Source organism: Python bivittatus, unplaced genomic scaffold (genome assembly GCF_059951505.1).
Source record: "Python bivittatus isolate LINGU-HERP-01145 unplaced genomic scaffold, Pbiv_v1 ctg000410_np1212, whole genome shotgun sequence".
NCBI lineage: Eukaryota > Metazoa > Chordata > Lepidosauria > Squamata > Pythonidae > Python > Python bivittatus.
The window spans coordinates 1,477,081-1,501,116 of record NW_028277067.1 but is presented as its reverse complement, the minus strand read 5'-3'; the positions used below and the strand labels follow the sequence as shown (position 1 = coordinate 1,501,116).

The window sequence follows — 24,036 nt, the reverse complement described above, 5'->3', positions numbered from 1 at the left end:
GTAGAACGTTTTTCTATCACAACTATGAAATCCACACATCTGTATTGAGGAAAAGCGAGTTTTGTTATTTCCCAAACTAGATTTGCCAAGGAACTAATTCTGGTTCCTAGTATTGCTCAGTTAGGTCCACTGCTTTTTCACCCAAGGAATCTTCTGACCACCCAAGCCTTTCCAGTGAAGGTCTGCATTCAGAAGCTAGGCTAGGAGATCCTGGAAGAAAGACAATGTGGGGATGATCAGAGACCAACAGCAAGAGCTTATTCATGCCAAAAGCCCCGGTCACAATACAGACTAAAGAGATTCCTTATTATGTGCACCCACACAACTGGTGTGCTTGCCAGCTAGAAGGTGGCTTAGAGCAGTCATACTGAGCAAAGGAGAATGGGTAAAACAGGGATAGGAAGGGCTTCATGAAGGAAATGACATAGGTTTTGAGGGTGTCCTCAATCCATGTGACTTTATAAGAATGGATGGGGAAAACAGGAGGATATGAGGCAAATTTTATCTCAAACAGTAGGGGAAGTATTCATATAACTTTCATCTTCTTTCTTCTCCCATCAGCCATCTGCTGTCCTTAAATTATGTGGAACGTCATTTTGGACAGGATGGAAATGCCAGCCACACCACGGTAAGGGATCTAAGGAGGCTTTGTTTGACTTAGTATTTAAACATGGGTAGAGTGCCTTTGCATCAGCACTAACTGAAAGCATCAGTTCAAAATCTAAACTCATGTAGGCTCAGGCTCAGGCTCAGGCGGCAGTTACCAGGCAGCTCTGAATCCTAAAAAAAAAAAAAAAAAGAGGAGAAGGAGATGGTTCTCACAAGACCTTGACCTGCATTTATTTCAGGCTAATTCTCTTATCTGTTAAGCACGAAAGAACTAGCTGGGTGGGGCAGTGGGAAGATTGTGGATGGGAGGAGCGCTATTTGTACTTTGCAGCTGCCAAAGCAAAGATGTAGATTGCAGATGCTGAGTCTGAAAAAGAATGAATGGATGCTCCAGAAATAGCCCTGCTCTCCCTGCAAAAGGAAGCCTCACAAGTAGAGCATCAATAATGCTAAGTGCTTGCTAAGTGGTTGGTCACACACAGCCTCCCAAGCAGCTGCAGCCAATCCTTGAGTCCCTCCTCTTTATTTCCCTGCTTTGCCAGGAGCGATGGCTTCCCCCATTCTTGTCTGAGCTAACCTGAACCATGCTGCTTTCCATAAATAGACATGAGAGGGAGGGGGTTGCTTGCTCATGCCTATCACACTGTAACAACCTTGAACACAACAGGCAGTGCAGGGACACTTGTGAACTGTTCCATAGAAAGAGGCAAGCGGACAAAAGAAGGAGAGGTCAGCAGACAGGCATGCTTCTGCACAGAGGATGCAGCTGGGTACATCTTAGTGTGCCAATGTCATTTCAAGTGTCATTTCTCGTTCTTCACTGCTGCCAGTATTGTTCAAGTGCAGCATTATCCACACTGACTTTGCCTTTTAAATGCAAAGTCCCTCCTTTGAACTGTACATTCAACATCACCAAGTCATCCCTGAAAGATAACACTGCCCCCGGTCACTCTCCAGCCATGTTGGACTATAGTTCCTATTAAAGTAACCAGTATTGAGTATGATGGGAGTCATAATCCAACACATCTGGAAGGCACCAGATGGTAGAAAGCTAGAACATCTGGAATCCATATTTGGAGAGTAGAAGGTGGTGGAAAGTCATAAGACTTAGTATTTAAACATGTGTAGAGTTTAAATACTAAACAGCCTGGCTGTCCACATGTTCTGGTCCATTCTCTGGTCATCTCCTCCCTTGGTTCCTGTAATTTTCTTCTCTCAGGTTTTTCACCATCTCCTAACTTCAGCTATCTGGAATTCAGATACCAGCAACTTTGGCTTCTCTTATTCTGGATATACAATTATTCTCTTCCTTTTCATATTAAATACAAACTGCTTTACCTCTAAAGTATCAGTGCTCTTTCTTGATCCTCACTTTCAGTCTTCTTCTTGCTGCTCCCCTTTTCTCTGTTTCTGTCTCTTTGGAAAAATAAAAAATAAAAACCTCAACCCATTCTTGCTTGCTTGCTCCCTTTCATGTCTTAAACTCCCTTCCCAGGGTACTAGTATAGTACTGCTTTCCTCTTTCTTCACACCCTATAAATTCAGCCTCAGAAGACTTGAGCTTATCCCCTTAGTCCTCTGCCTGAAGTCTGTGTAGTTTGTACCTCTAGATAGCCATCCTATGCTAATCCTTTCTTTGTTATCTCCCCAAAAGCTGAAATACCAAGATCCAAATTATATGGTACAGGGGAGGACAGCTCCTTTTACATACGAAGTGCTCCTCACTCCCATAAGATGGTCATACAGTCTGCTTACAGAGAACAGGGATCTATGTGAAAATGTCTTGTTGAACAGGATGTCAAGTCCAGATTTTATGATACTTTAAAGGTCATGAACTTAAGAAAGAAGTTCAGGGGATGTGAAGTGATCTTTCAGCAGCAGACTTGACTGAGCAGACATTATGATAATATGGTCACTGTCTTCTCTGCTATGATGAGAGGTATTATCTTTCCAAATTAGTACTGAACTTGTAAATTATCATATGCAAATTTTAGGCAGCTCTGAAGATTTTGTTCTGGTTTTGGCTATGCAAAGGTGTGTAAGTGTAAATGTGTAAGATACAACAAAGAAGTCAAGTTTGAAGACTCTCCTCCCACTTTACCTTGCTGTTTTCTGTTACTTTTTTTGTGCCTGTTTACTTTTTATATTAGAGCAGGTTCAGGAAAAGGATCTACTTAAAATAGTAGCATGCAAAGAAGCAAAGGGTTAGGGTTATTTTAAAAATAGTTAAGAAAAGAAATTCTAATTCCAGAAAAATACAACTGGACACTCACACATCTTTGATGTAGCACAATGCAAGTCATTGCATTGCATTGCATTGTCAGTTAGATTTGGTTACCAAAAGTCAGGCCTAAAAAGATAAAGGTGGCTTATTTGCATATCTTTACTATAAATATTTTTAGTTTTAAAAGCAATATCCCCAGGAGGAGCCATTGTCCATGGCAAAGCACACCCACTTGCATTTGGAAGACCTCAAGTTCAGTCTTTTGCTTATTTTTGTAGTAATTTTATTAAAACTAACACACACTAAAAAAAAAGAATAAAAAGAAAAAATAGGAGATCCAGAAAAGAAAGAAAAATAGAAAAGAAAGAAAAAATAAGAATTCAGTAAAGAAAAAAACATTCTATAAAGAAATTACTTACCCTTTCATCACAAGTATAAACAATGTTAGTAACTTATTACCTTCTCTTAAAATACAGCAACTGATCTCTTCTTTCCACATTTCATCTCTTATCTATAAACAAATCCTTAAAGCCTCATCATTTCAGTCCTTATGTCAGCAAAAGTCAATTAACAGTTACCAGAGATAACAGCACATCTATTTTAACCTTAAATAAACCAACGTTATATTCCTTCCTTTTATTTTTAACAATCTTGATCTTTAGTCCCTTCAAATAATGTCCCAGAACTTGATTTCTTTTCATTTTTTTCCTTTGGCCTTTCTCACAAAATTCTTCAAAGTTTTAACAAGCCTCATTTGTAAATCCAATATAGGAAAATTATCCAGGTCACTCTCTTGGTTTGTTATTTGTATATACCTTTTAATTATTAAGATAGCCAGTTTCTTTTGTATGTCCCGTGTAATATCTTTTTCCATGTCATTCTTGTACCCTGTCATTTTTAAATCCACTTTCAAATCAGTCTTAATCTTGTCAGGTAAAACTTGTTCCTCTTCCATAACATCTTTTAAACAAGTCTGTCTATACAGGCAGTCATGCTTAAAATTAACTTCTGGGTCCATTGTTCAAAAATAACTTTCAATATGTCCAATGTTAAAATATTTTGTTTCATTCTGTATTTGTAAGTCAAATTTAAGTGTTCTCCTTTAATTGTAATCTTTAGTTCCTTCTAGTTCCCTCTACTGTCCAATTTATAAAGTCTTATCTTATGATTTTCTTAAAAAGAATTCAAAACAAAAGCATTTTCCCACGAGAAGGATTCTTATAAATAATTCCAAAATCTTATTTCAAATTCATCTGGACCCTTAGTCTGTTTGTAACTTTCTAAAATCAAAGTTTTAATCACCTCTTTGCTGTTCATTCTCCCACAAAATTTTTAAGTCCTTAAATTTGTATTTAGAACTTCTTTCACTAAAGACTGAAGGAAACTCACTTGGTGCTGTAAAAACTTGTAAATCCAAAGGTTCCTAATAGCTGAAAAGCAGTTAAGAAGTAATTTCCGAAAGTGATTAGAAAAGGAAGTATGTGCACCCGGTGTCCTTTTTGAAGGCACTGACCATGGTTTCAGCAAGATGGCTATTCCCTCGTCTCTCAGAGTTCTAAACCTGCAGGAGACTGCTGTCTTGAGGTCTCCTAGTGAGGAGCAACTGTCTGGAGCACTTACAGCAATCTCAAGTCCTCTCCTTGTCCAGAGAGGAATTACGAAGAGCCAGTCTACTAACCGGCTCTTCATTTCACCACGGACATTGGCTCCACTTTTTGCAGAGCCGTCTTCAGTCTTCCATTTCTTCCCCAGAAGTGAAGTTCAGTCTATTGCATCTCAATGTAAAAAAGAGATATGGGTGGCAAATGTCACAAGTGTTTGCAGAGTCACTTAAATAAGGTAGATAGGTCTGACCAAGGAGAATCTGCAAGTGCAGGACCAACTGCATGGTCAAAGGCCCACTCCTTTGCTATGTTTGAGTGATGGATGTGATGCATATTAAAAAGAAGCAGGATATTGATAACATAGTTACACCTGACGTCTTGACATTTTTACCTCCCCCCCCCCCCCCAGCCTGTGGATGCCCCTGGAGTTGGACTCAGTGACTGAATTCACATAAATGCTAAAACCCAGGTTAATAAACACAATTGCTGTGTTCAAATAAAAAGCAATACCCAATCAAATAGATCATATGGTTTAACGTGTTGGCTTGGTTCACATAGTGTGCCAGGATGGCTGGATTCCCATGCTAAACCATGAACTACCTAATCCCATTTTAGCTTAGTTTTAATGTGTTGTGTGGACATAACCAATACACAATGGCTTCATATGTTTGTGATGGGAACAAAGGGTTTCTCTGCTTCTTTATCAGCCAAAATGTAAACAACAATAAAAATAGAAAATTCTCTGTGCAGAAACAAAAAATATTATTATTGGGCCCTACTTGCTAGACTTTGATCATCAGAGCTCAGCCCTAAAATTAATCTCCAAGTTATGGACAAACTGTGGACTTTAAGAAATAAAAATGGGAATGCTTCTGAACAGGTGCAGAATGTGTCATTGTACAAACCATGCTATTTCTAACATTTTATCTGAGGAAGAAATGGGGTACCTTGGAAAATAAACCTTATTTCCCCTCAAAAGACTGTTCCCAAGCTTCCTGCCCTGTTGGATAGTCTACTTCCCTGCTCTCCCAGTGAACTGGTTGCACATTCTTTATTCTGCCCATCCTTCGAAGGAGTGATAACACCAATTACTACCTTCCACACACTCCCTTCTTGCTTCTGGAGTGGCATAGGGGAGTGGATGGTGGTGCTGCGGTGGGGAGGCTGGATTTGTTCCTGGCTATGTGGCTGCGTATTTTTGCTTCTTGTGTTGAAAAACAAACCAATTTGCGTTACAAGAACTTAAACAGGTAAAGGAAAACACGATGCTTTTATGTCTCTTTTAGGGAACAGGTGAGCACTGTTACTATCAAGGCACTCTCCGTGGAGAAGCAAATTCTTTTGTGGCTCTATCCACCTGCCATGGCCTGCAGTAAGTAAGAAATTGTGAAATGGGAAAAGGAAGCATGACAAAGAAAGCCTAGTTTCCATCAAGGCAAAGTCCATGTGATTGTGCTGTGTTTTTTTCTCTTGTATTAGTATTTGTGTTTATAATTTTTTTTATATACGTATGTTGGAATCCTTCGTACATGAAGGAGTAGTTTAGATATTTAAAAAAGAACAACACACTGACCAATCAGCTCTAGATTAAAGTTGGTACTCCAGCATTGAGTGGGCTTGGGGGTGATGTCAGCATGCTGCCATTGTGGCTTCTACCACACTGAAGTTCATTTTAGCACCTGGGAATATTATTTCCTAGTAATTCTTAAGGCTGTGCAACCTGCACATAGACATTTCTTGCTCCATATTCTGTTTTTAGTAACCAATTTCCCCAGGTAAAATTAAGGAGTCTCTTTCAGCTATGACTGTGCTTCATGAAAACTACTTAGCATGCAACTGTTTAGAAACGTGCAGCTTTGATTGTCCTAATAAAGCTACTGCTGTCTGCCTCAATATGGTTTCTGAATTTTTTTCCCCTAATGTAAACATAACTGCTTTTGTGTTTTATGTAACCTCTCCATGTTTCTCTGCACTTCTTCAGTGGTGTTATCTCTGATGGAAAAGACATGTACCTCCTGAAGCCTCATGATTCACTTGAACACCAAGCGGTAAGCAATGCCTGGCTCAGGCTGTAATTCCATCACTGCCATGGAGATGCCTCACTTGGGTTTCATCCCCAGAGGTGAAAGGAAGTTCGTGTTGGCTCCCTTCCCTCCTGTAAACTTCTGGTGATGTTGGGAGTCTGTTCAAGGACAGGGTCAGGGTCAAACTGAGGTGTTTGGGCAAGATTAGAACTGAATTACAGAGGCCTGGATTCAAATCTCTGTTCAGCCAGAAAGCTCACTTGAAGGACATCAGCAACCATTATCCATCAGCCCAACTAACATCACTAGGTTGTTCTGAGGATAAAATGTAATAACCACAAGGTGTGCAGTTGCTTTGAGCTCCCTTGGAGGAATAGTGAAATACAAGTATAACATGCATAAGTTCTCTTTAGGCTCTCTTGGCATGGTAACACACAGAGAGAGAAATGCCGTTCTAAAACTACAAGGTCAGAACCTTGCAGGGCTAATTCACTCAAAATTTTATCAATAAACTGTTGTGCTTTTTATTTTTCTCAACATTTTTTGTGGTGTATTACAATCAATGTATTGGTTTCAAAATGTGCATTCCTTTCTCCCTCGGAGGTAATTGTATATGATAGGCTATTATGATTGCAAATCCTCCAGGAATTGCTAAAGGAAAATATAGTGTTCAGATTCTAAAATCTCTGCTGAACTCCAATGTGGGGCTATAAATTCAGAACACATCTGGTTCCAAAGGAATCAGGATCATTTTGTATGGTGGGAGGTGGGTTAGGCAACTTCGAAAGCTGCTTTGCCCCCCTCCCCCTCCCCACTTGGCCTAGTGTATTTCCAGCAGCCACCCTTTTGTAAGAGTCCTGATAAGGAGTTTCCCAGGGTGCTTCCTTTGAATCTTGTTACCATGGCAGCAAAAGGAAGGAGATTCCAATTGCGACTTTTCCATCTTTTTTTAGAGAGGCTGCCTCCTCTACCTTCTGACTTCTCATCCACTCCAATTTGTATACATGTTTTACTATTTCTTTATTTCAATCAATCATTTTTAGGTATTGCTAGATGAAAAACATGGGAGGGGAGCATTATAATATTTTGCCCCAAAAGTATTTTGCCCAAGAGGTATTGGCAGAAAAAAAACAAATTGATATAACATAAACATGAATTCCTGCTTACCAAAGAGGTAAGAAACTGATTTTCAACATCAGAGTGGTTTAGTGTTCTAATATGTGAACCGGTAAGAAAGAAGTAAGTATTTTTAAGCATGAACAGGCTGTTCTTCAGGACTGAATAACAGCAACACCTCAGTGCATATGGCACTTCTACAGAGAATTTTTTCAGCAGTTTAGAAACAGTTCCAAAGCTGTGAGATCTCACAATATTGGCTAAGTTTGAGAGTTGACTCATGTTTCTTCTGGCTCCGCACCAGTTTATCTGAAATTGGGGCAAAATTTCTTTTGCAAAGCTTCAGATATCCAGAGCATGTGAGCGGTTTGTTTTCTCATAGGTTGGAATTCTTGCTTTGCCCTGTTTCACCGTTCCTGTGCTTTATTTGCATACTATTAATTCATAGGTCCTTTAAGGGGAAAGGTGGCTTAGCAGCTTGGTGGCTTAGCACATCACAGGGATTGTTTTGTATACAACTGAACATAAAAGGAAAGCAAGAACATGGGTAGAGACACTAGCAATTATTTTCTTTCTCTTTTGTGTGGAGTGGAGGTGAGAGGATTTTAATTGCATCAGTGGTAGTTCAGGATGAAGCCCTGATTGAATTCTAGTTTTTTTTCCCCTTCGTTTTTGCACATTCCTTTAGGATTAAAAAAATTTTTTTTTTATTGCATAAGCTTAGACAGATAATATAAAGAGAAATAACACAACAATAAAGATACAAAAAGCAAAGTAAAAGATAAACAACTACTAATAAAATGTAAGTAAAAATAATAACAACAACTTTTGGTAGTACATTCTCCCATCCCTTTCCATTTATTTTCCCAACTGCTAAACACTACCTAAATACTTTTGCTACACTTGAACATTAAACAATGAAGGCTATCGCTAGTATCTGTTTAAGTTATTTCATCCATTGTTTTTGATTGGTCTTTGAACTCTTTTCCTAAAAAATTTATTCCAAATGTCTGAATTTGCCTTGCTGTGTAATGTGTTATACATAATGGAGCCATTTCTGCTTGAATTTATTTATTTGATTTATATAGCTCCCTCTGGGGGAGATGGGTGGCATATAAATCTAATAAATAAATAAATAATAGCCGCCCATCTCACATACGTGACTGTAGGTGGCTTACAATAAAATACATAAAATACACAGTATGAAAAAATAAAAATAAAACAGATAGCAGCTGGGCATCATCCAATCACACAGCCAGGAAATGGGCTCCGTCACATACGCAGGGCCCCAGGCTTGGGCATAAACCCAAGTTTTCAAGGCCTTACAGAAGGCCAGCAGGAATGGAGCCAATCTAATCTCACGGGGGATGATATTCCAAAGGGTGGGCGCCACAGCAGAAAAGGCTGTCCTTCTGGGCCCCACTAGCTGATGCCCCTTAGCCAACAGTACCCAGAGCATGCCCCTCCTGCCAGATCATCTAGGATGGGTAGAGACAATTGGGAAGAGATAAGTAACCCAGTCCCAAGCCATGAAGGGCTTTAAAGGTGACAACCAGCACTTTGAATTGCACTTGGAAGCACACTGGAAGCCAATATACTGTAAGTTTTGCCATTGCTGCACACAGTATTCTACTATTTCGGTTACCCAATTGTATGTCATTGGCAATTTCACTTTCCCAATGTTCTGCCAAATTTGTTCTTTCTAATAAAAATATTTGTGATTTCAGTTCAGATTTTACTTTAAAAAATTTCTGAATGTTTTCATGTATGTTTTTTACATGACCACCACATGTGGAAAAACAACATTTATTGTTATATGATTGGTCTATTGATGGAGTGATATGGCATCTGTAAAACATTTTATACCGATTTCCCCTCAAATTTTAGCTTGAAATAAATTTCATTAGTTTTTTCAATAGTTTTTCCCATTGTTCTAATGTGATTACTTCTTTCAGGTTTTGCATCTACTTTATCATAAAATCTTTAATCTGTTCTGTCTGTATGTCATATTTCAGTAACAGTTTTTATATAATCATCCTAACAGATAATCCTGGCTTTGTATAAGAGTTTCAAATTCTGTCATCTTTCCCGAGGTCTCTCCTCCTTTCTTCAGGTCCCTCTTGCTGTGTCTTTCTTTCTGCATTTTCTGATCCGGTTGTATCATGTTAGCATACTGTATGTGTAAATCTTACTTACTGTAGTTGTCCTTGAAGCACAAGGCATTTGACAGTGATGCTAATGGTGAAATCACTGAACTTATCCTTATTTCTAGAAGATTCTATATTTGTAACAAATTTTAACTTATAATATGTGTCTTCAAATTCTTTTCTTCTTTTGTTTCTTTATGCCATACATCCTTATGAAGTTCATTGGCAAAGCCAGCTTCTTATATAATTGGACTTTTGGGGATTTTATCCATTCTGTTATTCATAATAGACAACTTGCTTGATAATATAATTTAAGCTTAGGAAATGCAAGTCCTCCTCTTTCTTTTGAGTCTTGCAAAATTTTGAATCTTGTTTTTTTCCCCCCACTCTGTGTAAATCTATTGACTGTTCTTTGCCAGTCCTATAAGCTTTTGTTTGAGATTGGAATTGGTGCCATTTGGAATAGAAAGTTCATCCTGGGTCTCCTTTAGGATTCTGATATCTAAGTGATACAGATAGACTTCAAGCCACTCCCCAATAGGGAATGTAGAGAGAAAAGGAACAGTAAGTATTAGAACTGAGGAACATGACAGAGAAAGAAAAAAGAGTGAAACAGAAATAAAGGTAGAAAAATAGAGACCTAGAGATGGAAGTGCACATATACATGGATAGTTGAAAGAAATCAATCAAAGAGAACTTAGTAGCAGAGCATCTGCTTTGAATGTGGATATTCCATGTTCCATCCCTGTCACCCCAGCTAAAAGATTTACTAGCGATCAGGAAGACCTAAAGCCTTGAAGAGCTTGTCAGAGTAAGTAATAGTGGTAGATGAATATGTTACAATGCATATCCATCAGTAATGTTAGATCTGGTGTGAAGCAGTTTATTGCAAATGGACCTATGGGGTTCTGAGAAATAAAAGAATGCTATCTGGTTTAGAGGTGATGGGGTAGCACAGGCTTCCTCAACCTTGGCAACTTTAAGACGGGTGGACTTCAACTCCCAGAATTCCCCAGCCAGCCTTGCTGGCTGGGGAATTCTGGGAGTTGAAGTCCACCCGTCTTAAAGTTGCCAAGGTTGAGGAAGCCTGGGGTAGCATAGCAGGCAAAGACCCATAGGAAAAAAAAAAGGAAGAAATGAGCTGAGACATGGGATGCAGAAAATCGAGAGCTACGCCATATGTAGAGGAGAAGCCTGAGAAGTGGAGCTGCAGAAAAATGCGGTGGCAGGAATCTTGCTTGTGCATAGGGAAACATAAAAAGGAGAGGAAAAAAAGAAAAGCAGTTTTGCATTACATGATGAAAAACAAAGTGCTGTCTGGTGTAGAGAAATTCAGAGAGGAGAGCTAAGAGAAGACACACAGAGAAAGAGGTGGTTAATTGCTAATAGGCACCCTTCTACACCACCATGGGTGCCATTCCCCAGTCCTTCAAAAGCGGCCTGAAGCTGACTTGCAGTAATTTTCATTTCTGCCAAACTCAAAATGCTGAAAACAGCATGAGCCAATCAGTTCTTCCTACCAGTTGTCCACTAGAAGGCTCTGGTTAATGGCATTCAATCAGTACCATATCAGCAGGTTGTATTCATGTGCCTGGTGATTTAAAGAAAAAAAAGTGGTTGCTGTTGGAGGGGAGGGTGCAGAGCTACTTGTTGTTCCATAAAAACCTCTGTGTGAAGCAGGAACAATTTGATTTGAGCCCAGAACCTTGGAGGCAAGGTGAGGTACATTCTCACTGATGGAAAATGGCATGCCTACAAACTCTTCAGAGTTCAAGCAATACAAATGGAAAATTTCCCTTTGACCAATTCTAGATATGGTAGCAGCTGAGCCAAAAATAAATCAGCTTAGCTGCTGCACACAGATAGCATGAGAATATACAGGTGGGGACATCTTCTGCAACAAGACAAAGACACTACAGGTAGTCCTAGAGTTATGACCATTCATTCAGCAATCGGTCCCAGTTACAGCAGTGCTAAATGAAGGGACTTACAACCAGTCCTCGAAGTTCCGGCCCTTGCAGCACCCCCATGGTCACATGAACAAAATTCAGGTGCCTGGCAACCAGCTTGCACTTACGACCAGTTGCAGCGTCCCACAGTAATGTGATCGCCATTTCCGACCTTCCCTGCCGGCTTCCCTGAAGCAAAATCAATGGGAAGCCAGCAAGAAAGGTCACAAGTCGCTGGGGTAAGTCTCCCCCTGCCTTTCTTCACTTGTACGCACTGTGTCCTGCTTCCCCCCCTTTGCAGCATACATCCCGTGCCTTCTTTCCACAGCCTCCCTGCATGCATGCACCCTGTGCCCTCTTTCCTTGGCCTCCCTGCAGTTGCACACACACATGCATGTACCCCACGCCCTCTTTCCTCAGTCTCCCTGCGATCGTACACGTGCATCCCACGCCCTCTTTCTCTGGCCTCCCGGTGATCGCATGCACCCCATGCCCTCATTTCCTGGCATTTCTGAGCTTGCGCCACACTGAGCACACCCTCCCCTGACTCACACAGGGCCTAGGCCAGGCTTCCCAGGGCCTCCCCCCCGCCCTGTGGCACCCCTGTGCTCCTTACCTGGGACTCCCTCTGCTTCCCACTTAACGACGGGTTACAATGATAACTGAGACTGTGCTTTACGACCATATCGCTTAGCGACGGTATGTGGAACTGCCTCAGGTTACCAAAACAAAAAAAAAAGTTTACCATTGTTATCATGGCATGTAGGACACCAGAATTGGTCCTAATGTTTGGCTTCTCAGCTTAAAATTAGAGTAGAATGAACATGTGAATGTAGAGATTGGAACTGTGGTGGCAACCTATGCTACCTTTCCAAATGACACACATTTGTCTGAAGAGCTGAAGGTACTTTAAAAGCAAAGAATCCTTCAGTGTGATTTTAAATTTCTGCTTGTTTGGAGTACTGATAAGTGGTTATGAATATGTTTACATGTAAGCACATTCTCTTTGGGCCTTCAATGGACATGTGTAAGTCAGTGAAGGAGCTTGCTATCATGGCCCGTCCCGCTCTGTGATTAATTCATTCTACCTTCACCGATCATCTGAAAAGTTATCTTAATATAGAACCGAGTGAATGAAATAGCACGGTTCTGATGTAAGGATATAGGCAGCCTGGGTTTGGTTTTCTTATTCCATTAGTAAGAACATAAAGGACTTTAAATAACAGGGTACTGTAAATAGTTTATTTTAATTAAACTGACTTAACTATTTCTACCAATGGAAATAAGAAGTGCTTAGTGCGGCACTGTTTTTCTTTCTTTAATCCCCTATAGCAGGGGCCACTTCCTCACCAGATCTACCAGACACCAGTACCTCGCACTGCCCGTGGTTGCACAGAACCAGGTAAATGTGACTTCCTACAAAAAGGTTCTGGTACCTTGTATTTTGAGAATTGGGGTAAATACTGAGTTTCCAACTTTTACATCTGCAGATCTTTTTCTTTTAAGTTTTTGAAATTCTGTTCTTACCATAGTCTCAATAAATTATAATACCTATAATGCAAATCTGCTGGATTTATTTTCTGTTGAGCCTGATCACAACTTTTGTCCCAGTTTAAATACTTGAAAATCTGATTACATATTTTTCTACATATTACATCCCTCTCCAATATCTAATGTGTATTCTTTTCTTCCAGGGTGTTTATATTCTGCACTGAACTACTACATTCCTTCTGAGCTTCCTAAACTGCGTCGTCGAAGACAGGTAAATTTATTCCATGACAGTAATATTTCATCAGTTTTAAAAACAGAAAACCAAGAAGCTTTATGAATGTACCTGAAAAACAGAGCACAAACTTGTCATGCATAAATTTCTAGCATGACCTGTATGGTGATATAGACCAGAGCTTTCTCTGCAATCTTCATGGAGCTGCTACTTACACACATGTTGATCTAAGAGCCCCCATACTCAATGAACCATCATGACATTCTGGGAATTTTTCAAAATATATGGAAGGCACCAAGTTGTCCCCCTTCTCCCATGTAGACAATATTATATTAAGCAAATAATTAGTGGCCACTTATGTATCTCAAAGAAAGAGGGAATGCTTCATAAAAACGGAAGATGCTTATTTGCATTAAAGCTACATAGGTACTGATAAATTATGCCTCTTCCAACTATACACTGTTAACTAAAACTTTGTAAGTCTTCATTTGTCTAACTCATCCCAGGGTACCTCATTTATCTGTACTTTTAAGTGGATAGCCCAAAGTAGGTTAACCTCTCTTCCCCTACAGCATTTGATTAGATCTTAGTTAATTTTATTTGAAAACATTATTGGAAGAAATTGCTTTGCTACTTTGGCATTGTAACAAATGTTAGCTAGATGAGCTCTCCCATTCCCAGCAGCAAGGCTTGCTGTTGTCCCAGTTAGTGTACTATAGTGTCAAGTTTACGTGTTGGATTAGGATTGGAAAAATCCAGGTTCAAATCCACTCTCTGCTATGCTGCTCGCTGAATGCTTTAAGTTAATTGCTGTCTTAGCTCAACCTATCTCACATGGTTATTGTAGGGACAGATTAAGATAGACCCATTATGTATGCTTATTTGAGTTCCCAGAGGAAAGATGGAAGAGAAACCATGTAATAATAAAATATTAATTACACTGGATATTGCATAGTTATTATTGAAAAGAGAGGTATGAAAGTACTGTGTGAAGGTTAAAATGCTATCTGGTTCAGCTTTGACTGATTCTACACAAAGGCTTGAAGTTTTTTTATAGCATTTCACAAGTTGTTCTAACTTAGAAAGCTTCCTTTTGTATAATATATTCCAACTTTCCCTAACCTGATGTGTTGTGCTCCCTTTAATCCTTAACCATTTGCAGGAATTAAGGGAGCTGAATCCAAATAGAATAGAATAGAATAGAATAGAATAGAATAGAATAGAATAGAATAGAATAGAATAGAATAGAATAGAATAGAATAGAATAGAATAGAATAGAATAGAATAGAATACTTTATTGGCCAAGTATGTAAACGTACAAGGAATTTGACTTTGGTGCAAAGAGCTTTCTGTGTGTTTGCATAGCATCAAGAATAAGAAGAATACTAAAAGATAAAGAATAATAATAACAACATTATACTAAAAAACTATGCAGTTTTTTATGCAGCCATGCTGGCTGGGGAATCCTGGGAGTTGAAGTCCACACATCTTAAAGTCGCCAAGGTTGAGAAACACTGCTGTAGAATGTAGGGAGAAGGAGTATGGGAACGTACACAGGCCAGTATAAAAAATATGTCCCTGGGCAAGAATGAGGAGACCCTTCTTAGAGCAGGAGAGCAACCAGTTTAAATGTGTCTTCTTCTTCCTACCCCAGGTTCACCGAGGTCATCGGACTGTCCACAGTGAGACCAAATTCATTGAACTGATCATTGTTAATGACCACCAGCTGGTGAGTACTGATAATGGCCTAGAAAGACAGGTATGGATGGGTTTGCTTGTAGAGAGAAGCCAATGAATTGCCTGCCAAGCCTGTTTCTTTGAGCAGTTTGGCATACAATGATCAGAGTGTTTTTCCTCTCAGTCTTCTAAGTCTGATTTCTTTTTCTTTTCTTTTCTTTTTTAAACTGGTCAGTGTATCCTTTGCCAAGATCTCTTCCAATGGCAATTCAGATAAATTGAAGCTTGCTGGATCAATGCAATTACACTGTCAGTGCAATCAGTGTAGACTGATAAAGTACAGTCAAGGTTTTCCAGGGCTACTATGCTTTGCATTAGTAATTTTTTTGCTGCAGCTCTTACTCTTGTTTAGTGCTTTGCATTCAGAGCAGTGTTACTAATGAATACCTCCTAACTGCTCTTAAATAGACAATTTCTGTTCAACATTGGGATACAGGCCTTTAATTTCCGATTTCATTATTTTCTTTTCATTTTTAAAAGGCAAAATAATGTTATTCTCCCCCTACCCTGTCCAAATAACAGTAATAAGATAAAATGTATAATGAAAGGTTCTTTCTCAATATTGAGACTGACAAATTGAAGACCATTAAGAGGCTATTCATCAATAATACTGCTATTATTCTGAATTCTTAGTGACTTCATGGATATCTCCATATAGGCAGCTATGGAAATGGTTGGACATTGTCTTCAGGTTATTATTATGACTCCCAGTCTAGCCTACATCCTTGGCCAGACTTACTGGATTAATTAGTAATTGATTAAATAATTATACTACCAGGAAATACTTGAGCTGTAGACTAGACTGGGAATTTAAAAAAAAAGCTAAAAGAAAATAGCGGCAAGCCATTTCTATACTTTGCCTAGAAGACAACAGTGATGTGTCCACAAAGTTACCAAAGTTCAAGCTTGACTCAAAGGTGGCTTTTTTGTCAACAGAAGTTGAGGTTGACTCAAATGAAACTTTTTTATTCTGAGCAGGAAGATAAAAACCAAAGCTGCAAAGTAGAAGTGCTAGCTTAAGCCAGTGTGAACACTGGCTCAGCTACAAATCTGTTCAAAGAGTCCTCCTTTGGCTAGAGAAGATGCTTTGGCTAGGAAAAACTTGGCCTGAAACCTTGGAACTATTGAGTTAAATGGGCTCAGTGGCCTGATTCAGTACAAGATTCAGGAAAAATCACTTCAGTGGACTTATTTCTGTGCAAACATGATAAATGTTTATGCTTAAAAAGACAGGCATTTCCAAGAATATACTGGTATGTTAAGAGAGGAATTTACCTTATGGCTGCTTCTGTAAGTTGGGGAAAGTCACTTCATGAGCAAAGGGGGAGAGAAGGGGAAGACACTCACTAGACTGCTTCAGCTTCAGGTTGCATCTAGTAAGGAGTGAGTTTCCTGCAACTGGTTTTTCTGTATCTGTTTTCTTCTAGTTTGAGCAAATGCGCCGCTCAGTCAGCCTTACCAGCAACTTTGCAAAGTCTGTAGTAAACCTCGCTGATGTGGTGAGTGTGGGATATATTGCAGTTTCCTCCAAAAATGACATGCAAAGGACATTCTCCCCACCTAGAAGGTGAGAATGAAACAAGGGAAACTCTGCCCCTATCCAAGGGATTCCGTGGTGGGTCCCAGGCTTCTATGGGCCGCCATCAGGTACAGATAGGGAACCAGTCTATTGCCAGCCTAGGTCAGTCTCACATATATATAGTCTTAAGTCCAAGCATCTCATTTCCATACCACTCTGCAGCTAAATGTGTAAGCATGCGTGCGCACATGCACACACACACAAACTCACTGTTTCTCAAGTATCTACGTTTATTTTTATACGATTGTTCCCTGACTCAAAGATGTTTTATACACAGTAAATACCCAAGGATAACTGTTCTGATTCTCATATTAGCTTAAGAAATGCAAATTTAGCCTAAGAAATTAAATTTAGCTTGGTCAAACATGTGGACCAAACAAAGTTTTTCCCATATCTTTACATCCTACACTCTCTCATCCTTTTTAATTATTAAACAGTTTAAAGAAAGAATATAGACAAGGAGAAATAAAAGACATGTTAAGAGGGTAAAAGGTAGGTGGGTAAAATACAAATACTAAGGTACAAATAAATAGACAAGGGATCTAAATTGTCTTGGAAATTACAGTTTTCCAGTAAAATATTAATTACTCATTGAAATTACAAAATGTATCTGTTTTTAAAGAAAAAAGTTAAAAATCACTATTAAACTTTAAGCTAAAGATACATAGTTAATACAATATAAATCACTAATTAAAATTATAAACTATAATAAATTGAATCTAATTTCCCATGAAATTGAAATATAGACTCTGTGCATAGAAAAACCCACATTTTATATGCTTTTTATTAGAAAAGATCTTTGATCCCCTCTATGGAAGAATGGCTAACCAAATTGTGGGAGTGTGCTTTGATGTCAAAAATAACTTCATATTTTTTAAAAAATAATTTTATTAAAGATTATAATTGCAAGAGTAAAAACTAATGCAAACTAAAAGAAAGAAGAGTAGAAAGAAAGAGTAAAAAGTGCAAAGGAAAAGGAAAGAAAAGAAAAGTAGGAATATAATAAAGAAAAAGAAAAGTATATAAAAAGTGACTTCCAACCTTCATCACAACAAATATAAACAATTTTAGTAACTTTTCACCTCCTCTTAATTTACAACCAATGATCTCTTCTTCCCACCTCCCAACTCTTATCTATAAACAAATCCATAAAGCATCGTCATTTCAATCCTGGTATCAGTAAAAGTCCATTAAGGGTTGCCAGAAATAACAACATACCTATTTTAACCTTAATCAAATAAACTAACTTTTTATATTCCTTCCTTTTGCTTCTAACCATCTTAATCTTTAGTCCATTCAAGTAATGTCATGGAACTTGATTTCTTTTCATTTTTCATTTTAATCCCTTCTCACAAGACTCATCCAAGCTTTAACAAACCTCTTTTGTAAATCCAGTATAAAAGAATTATCCAGGTCACTCTCTTGGTTTATTATTTGTATTTCCCTTTTGATTTTTAAAGCATCAACTGATTTCTTTTGTACATCCAATGAAATATCTTTTCCCATGTCATTCTTGTAGCCTGTCATTTGTAGAACCACTTTTGATATCATCTCTGTCTTGTCGGATAAAACTTGTTCCTCTTCTGCCATTTCTTCCAAAACATCTTTTGGACACAGTCTATCCATAGAAACAAACATCACTATTGACACTGTTGATATTAACTTCTAATCCCATTTTTCAAAAATATCCTTCGGCATTTCCAGTGTTATAATATTTTGTGTCATTCTGTAGCTGTTAATTGGGTTTATGTATTATTTTAATTAAAATCTTTAGTTCCCTCCAGTGTCCAATTTTTGAAATAGTTTATCTCCTTTATGTTCAAAACAAATCAACTTTCCGATGGGAAGGATTCTTTATAATTAATTCCAAAATCTCCTTTCAAATTTATCTGGACTCTTTAATCCATTTGTAACTTTCTAAAATCAAAGTCTTAATTAACTTTTTGCTGTTTATTTCAATTTTTTAAAAGGTCTTAAGCTTGTAATTAATTTTTTTTCAGTAAGGATTGAAAGCAGACTCACCTGGTGTTTTCAGACTTGTCAATCCAAAGATTTCTAATAGCTGAAAATTCGTTAATAAGCAATTTCCGAATTGATTAGAGAAGAAAGTATGCACACCCAGTGTCCTTTTTGAAGGTGCTGACCATGGTTTCAGCAAGATGGCTATTCCCTCATCTCCCAGAGCTCTAAACCCTCTGGAGACTGCTGCCTTGTGGTCTCTGCATGAGAAGCAACTGTCTGGAGCACTTGTGGGCAATTTTCCATCCTCTCTTTGTCCAGAGAGGTTCGAAGAGCCCATTTACTCATCGGCTCTTTGTTCTTCACCGCGGTCATTGGCTTGGCTTTTTGTGGAGCCATCTTCAGTCCACCATTTCTTCTTCCAGAAATCTCAAATAACTTCATATTTTAAAAGTAAATCTGATTTTAAAAAAGTAAACCCTTGCCAAGAAAACTGCAGGGACTTTTCCAGGCAGTTGCCAGGAGTGACTTGAAGGCACCAAAAAAAAAAAAAAAAAAAATCTGTATTATCTGCTTTATATTATTTTGAACTTGTATAAGTGTTATTTTTCCTTTATTCTTTTAAAATTTGTTACCGTATGTCATTTGTAAAAAATAAAGTTTAGCAAGTATAGAACTCTAAGTTCCCATGAAGTTGAAATATTGACTGTGCATAGAAAAACCCAAATTTTGGGGGTCATACAAATGTGGGTATTACATTATTTTCCAGGAATGGTTTCCAATTATAATTGAATTTTATATCACATTTACTTTTAAGATATCAAGTTATTCTGGACATCGATATTCCAACAGCTTGTTTAACCATTCTTCCAAGGAGAAAATCAAAACATCCTTTCCAATGAGAAGCATATAATTCCCTTGCAGCAGTTAATATATACAAAGCTAGTTCAGTATGCTTTGAAGGATTATATGATTTAGTAAAATTTAATACAAATGTTACAGGTTGCAATGGGAATTCAGCTTTCAAAATCTGTGTAATTCTAATAGGAATTATTTTCCAAAATCGTTGAACTTTACAATATTACCACCAAATATGAAGCAATGCTCCAACCTCCTCATTTTATTTTCAACATTTTTTTAGAAAATGAATAGGCCTTTAGCAATCAAGATAGGAATGATATATCAATGATAAAACAATTTATACCAATTTTCTCTGAGTATAATATTCAAAGTAAATTTAATCTTCTTCCATTAAAAGTAGTTGTGAAAATTAGTTGCAAGAAGGAAATAAACTGCTTTAGCTTTCATTTGATGTTTGAGTGTACAGCTGGAAAACTATGGCTGCTTTCAAAAATGGGGAGGATGCCACATATATAGAAGGGGGAAGCCCCCCCCCTTTAAAAAAACTATCTTTCTATGTTTGGTCACAGATTTTTAAGGAGCAGTTGAACACACGTATTGTGTTGGTCGCCATGGAGACATGGGCATCAGGGGATAAGATCCAGATTGATGAAGATTCCCTAGAGACACTGGGAAAGTTCATGAAGTATCGCCAGGAGTTTCTCCCTGAACACAGTGATGCGGCACATCTCTTCTCGTGAGTTTTAAATGGGAATGTGACCACTTTTGCGCTAGAAAAAGTTGTTAGATGAAAAATAGCTCTCTTTGTAAGAGTAGGATGAAGTAGAGATATTAATAAGGGGTGTTATGGAAATCTGTGCGATACCAATTTTCACTTGCTGGATTCTGAATAAGTTGCCCTAAAGACTGCTTTGTTGGTAAGCCCACATAACATACCTCCTGGTATTGTAGCAAATGAAACACAGCCTTCTGTTTATTATATGATCACTTCTATTTATATTTCTTTTTAGGCATTTAGGATAACATAGAGACATTCTTTGCTGGTGAAGAACGCTAACTAATATAGTAGAAATAAGATGTTTGCACAAAAGAAAAAATTGTCAGTTTTTGTTTTTATACAGGTAGTCCTCATTCAGCGACTGCCTCATTTAGCAACTGTTCACAGTTAGGATGGTGATGAAAAAGTAACTTTATGACCAATCCTCTCATTTACAACCTTCGCAGGTCTGTAAAGCAAAGGAAAGCTGAAGTAAGATCATAAGCACAGTCGTAGTTTCACTTAGTGACCATTTCCCTTAATGACTGAGTTGCCAGTCCCAATTGTGGTTGCTAAAAAGGACTACCTGTATTTGATGATAAAATTATATAAGATGCACCCTGATATATCAAACTAATATAATATAACACCAAAGTTCACTCCTTTTCTAGCAGGCATGGTTTGCAAGATAACAGTTACTAGTGATTCATGATTAAAATGTATAGATAAATCTGCTCAAATTAATATATATCAACATATAGAATATGGCACAGCAGTGTAGATTTTGGACTTTGAGTACTAAGATCTGAACTTCTAACTGAAGTGGAAATAACTTTGTCCTGGAATAGTGTTAGGAAGTGTTCATACATGAAACATGCCTCTTCTCTCTTCTGCAGTTCCTATAACCAGAACTAATGAGCCCATATTTACTTTAGGAGGAACTGGGGTAACAGGCTGATGCAAAGAAACGAATTCCCCAACCAATCCATACTCTTGCCCTATTTTGATAGTTTTTGTTGTTCTAGGCTTAATAAATGAATGCCAAGAGGATAAAAAATCTAGTGGTCAAGACTATCTACCTTTTCCTTCTCTTGCATAGTGAATCTTCCTTCTTACTTCCCCAGTGGGCACACTTTTAGAAGCAGCCGCAGTGGTACAGCTTACGTTGGAGGGATCTGCTCTGTTGCTAGAGGCGGAGGTGTGAATGAGGTGAGTTGTGTTAGGATGACTGGGGCTGGAGTTTAAAGGTAGGAAATTGAAGGCTGCATGCTCTTCTAACCCTACCAGTATTTGGCTGTTCAAAGATCTTGTGCTTATTTAGATTTCTCTTCTCAGCTTGCTACTCCTGATGCTCAGAAGACTCCTTTCCTAGGCTTATGAGATACCACTCCTTTCTGCCCTTTAAAACCCTTTCAGAACCTCCACACCCTAACTGAATTAATACCTATGGTTTTTGCCATTGCATTTGCTGACAATCATCCCTTATTATCTACTTCCCCCCTCCCCCTCTTTTTCCCCTCCAGTCATCTAAATTTAGATTGTAAGATCCTCAGGGCAGGGGCTCTCTTATTTACTTACATGATTCTACAAAGCACCTGATACACTGATAGAGCTCTTTACATGATAATCATAGCCAGGAGTTCATTGTTCTTTGCAGGGTGGTGGATCTGTCCAGGGTGGGGTGGAGGTCAGTTAGCAAAAGGCCTGTGAATGTACTGGGAAAGATATGGATAGCAATGGACTTATTTGAACAGCATTCCACAAGATGCGTCCTGCCCTCCAAAATTTAGCATGCTTTACGGTAGCTCATCACTCCATACCTGGCCTCCCCAATAACTTGTTGTCTTCCTCCTTTCTAAAGTATGGCACCGTTGCAGCGATGGCAGTAACATTAGCCCAGACCTTGGGGCAAAACATTGGCATGATGTGGAACAAGCACCGTGCCTCTGCAGGTAAGTAACCGGGTGATGAGCCAAGTGGAGAAGGTGACCTGTCTCCCTAATCTCAAGACATAAGAGAACCTGAGAACTGCTCAGTCAAGCAGTAATTATGGGGCTATGCTTTGCCCGAAAGAGCTTGCTTCAAAGAGATCTGGAATTCAGCAGGCACCTTTATTCTATCAGATTGAAAAACGATTCCATTCTCAGGCTTTGTCTCCTTTCTTGGAGAAACCTGAAATGGTAATTATTAGGCTTCCATCTTAGTACTCCATTAACTCTATGTTGGCTCCTCCCTTGTGTCTTGCTTCTCTTGGTGAACAGATACTAGGGATCATGAACATTTGAGTGTAAAATGAGATTGTTTCCTTAAAGTTTTGAGTCTCAGGTCAAGGGTTACTCTATCCATGGTTTCCAATTTGGCTATCTCTAATTTAAGGGGTTCTGGGTGGATAAGCAGAAGCTTGATATTGGGGCCTGAATGTGGGTTCAGCATAGCTGTGGCTTGTGTTGTCATACCTCCAGATCTAATTTGGTTTTCTTCCACTTCCTCTCCATCAGAGGTTTGGCTGCTTCTTAAGGTCAGGACCATGATGGTAGAAACACACAAAACCAATATCACCTATTAGTGTGTGTGTGTGTGCGCGTGTATATATATATATATATATAGAGAGAGAGAGAGAGAGAGAGAGAAATATGATGCAGAAATGGAACAAATAAAAAATTATATGATGAAGTGGATGCAAAACTTCAAAGAAAAAAAATTACAGTACAACAATGGGAAGAATAATGGGGAAAAAATCAATAAAGTTTACTCCAAGTTATATGGGAAAATCAGTATAAAATGTTTTACAGATGGTATATAACTGTCAATAATGATCAAGACAGATAAATCATATAACAATAAATGTTGCAAATGCCATAACAAAGAAGGAACATTTTATCTTATGTGGCAATTATGTAAAAAATAATCAAAAGTACTGGAAAGAAATACATCAAAATATTCAGAAAATCCTAAAAATAAAATTTGAAATGAAAAACAAATATTCTTATTAGGTATAATAAAGAAAACATAAATGAAAAATATCACAATTTACTAAGATATATGCTGACAGCTGCAAGAACAAATTTGGTCTAACATTACCAAAGAGGAACTTTATCAATGATGTCAGAATGGGAGACCAAAATTGAAGAATATGCAACAATGTCAAAGTTGCCCATGTTTATTCATTATTTACAACCAAAATTTACAAAAGAATGGCTCCCATATATACTACAATGTATATGGGGCATACACTGCATATGTGTACAGTGGGGCAAATTTAGACATTTGGAATATGTTCTTTAGGAAGAAAGTTATGATACTAATCAAAAACAATAGGTGAAAGAATTTAAATAGATACTAGCAATAACCTTTAATCTTTAATGTATAATTATCTAGGTTATGGTCAGCAGTTGGGGAAATAAATAGAAAGGGAGAATCTGTTATTAGAAAGTTTTCCCATAATGTTTATATTTTATTTATGCTTAGTATTTTTCCTTTATATTTCATTATTTTAACAATAAAAATAACCTTAGAAAAATAAAATGTGTTAGAAATTTGTTGGAAAAGTTGCTACCAGACTCTTCTTGATTTTTTTGCCACCAAAGACTAACATGGCTGTCTTCCAACAACATCTAGTTCAGGTTTAAGAAGAAGTTGGTTTAAGGCTTAAATCTTAGAATGGGGTGTTTTTTCATGGACAGGGAGGAAATAAATGGTACCTGGTGATTTCAGCTATAGGAATATATGATTCTCAGGTATAATTTG

General features: G+C 38.0%; 1 protein-coding gene across 2 annotated transcripts in view; it reads left to right on the top strand.

The window, feature by feature from the left end:
- The window catches only part of ADAM11 (ADAM metallopeptidase domain 11), a 94,136-nt gene that overhangs the window by 49,514 nt on the left and 20,586 nt on the right, over positions 1-24,036 (top strand). For both annotated transcript variants that reach the window (XM_088143340.1, XM_007424835.3), the window contains 10 exons: positions 562-628; positions 5,724-5,809; positions 6,419-6,485; positions 13,006-13,075; positions 13,368-13,435; positions 15,051-15,125; positions 16,561-16,632; positions 20,102-20,268; positions 21,414-21,498; positions 22,151-22,241. In XM_088143340.1, coding sequence (XP_087999466.1) covers positions 562-628; positions 5,724-5,809; positions 6,419-6,485; positions 13,006-13,075; positions 13,368-13,435; positions 15,051-15,125; positions 16,561-16,632; positions 20,102-20,268; positions 21,414-21,498; positions 22,151-22,241 — 848 coding nt within the window. The remainder of the gene's footprint in view (positions 1-561; positions 629-5,723; positions 5,810-6,418; positions 6,486-13,005; positions 13,076-13,367; positions 13,436-15,050; positions 15,126-16,560; positions 16,633-20,101; positions 20,269-21,413; positions 21,499-22,150; positions 22,242-24,036) is intronic.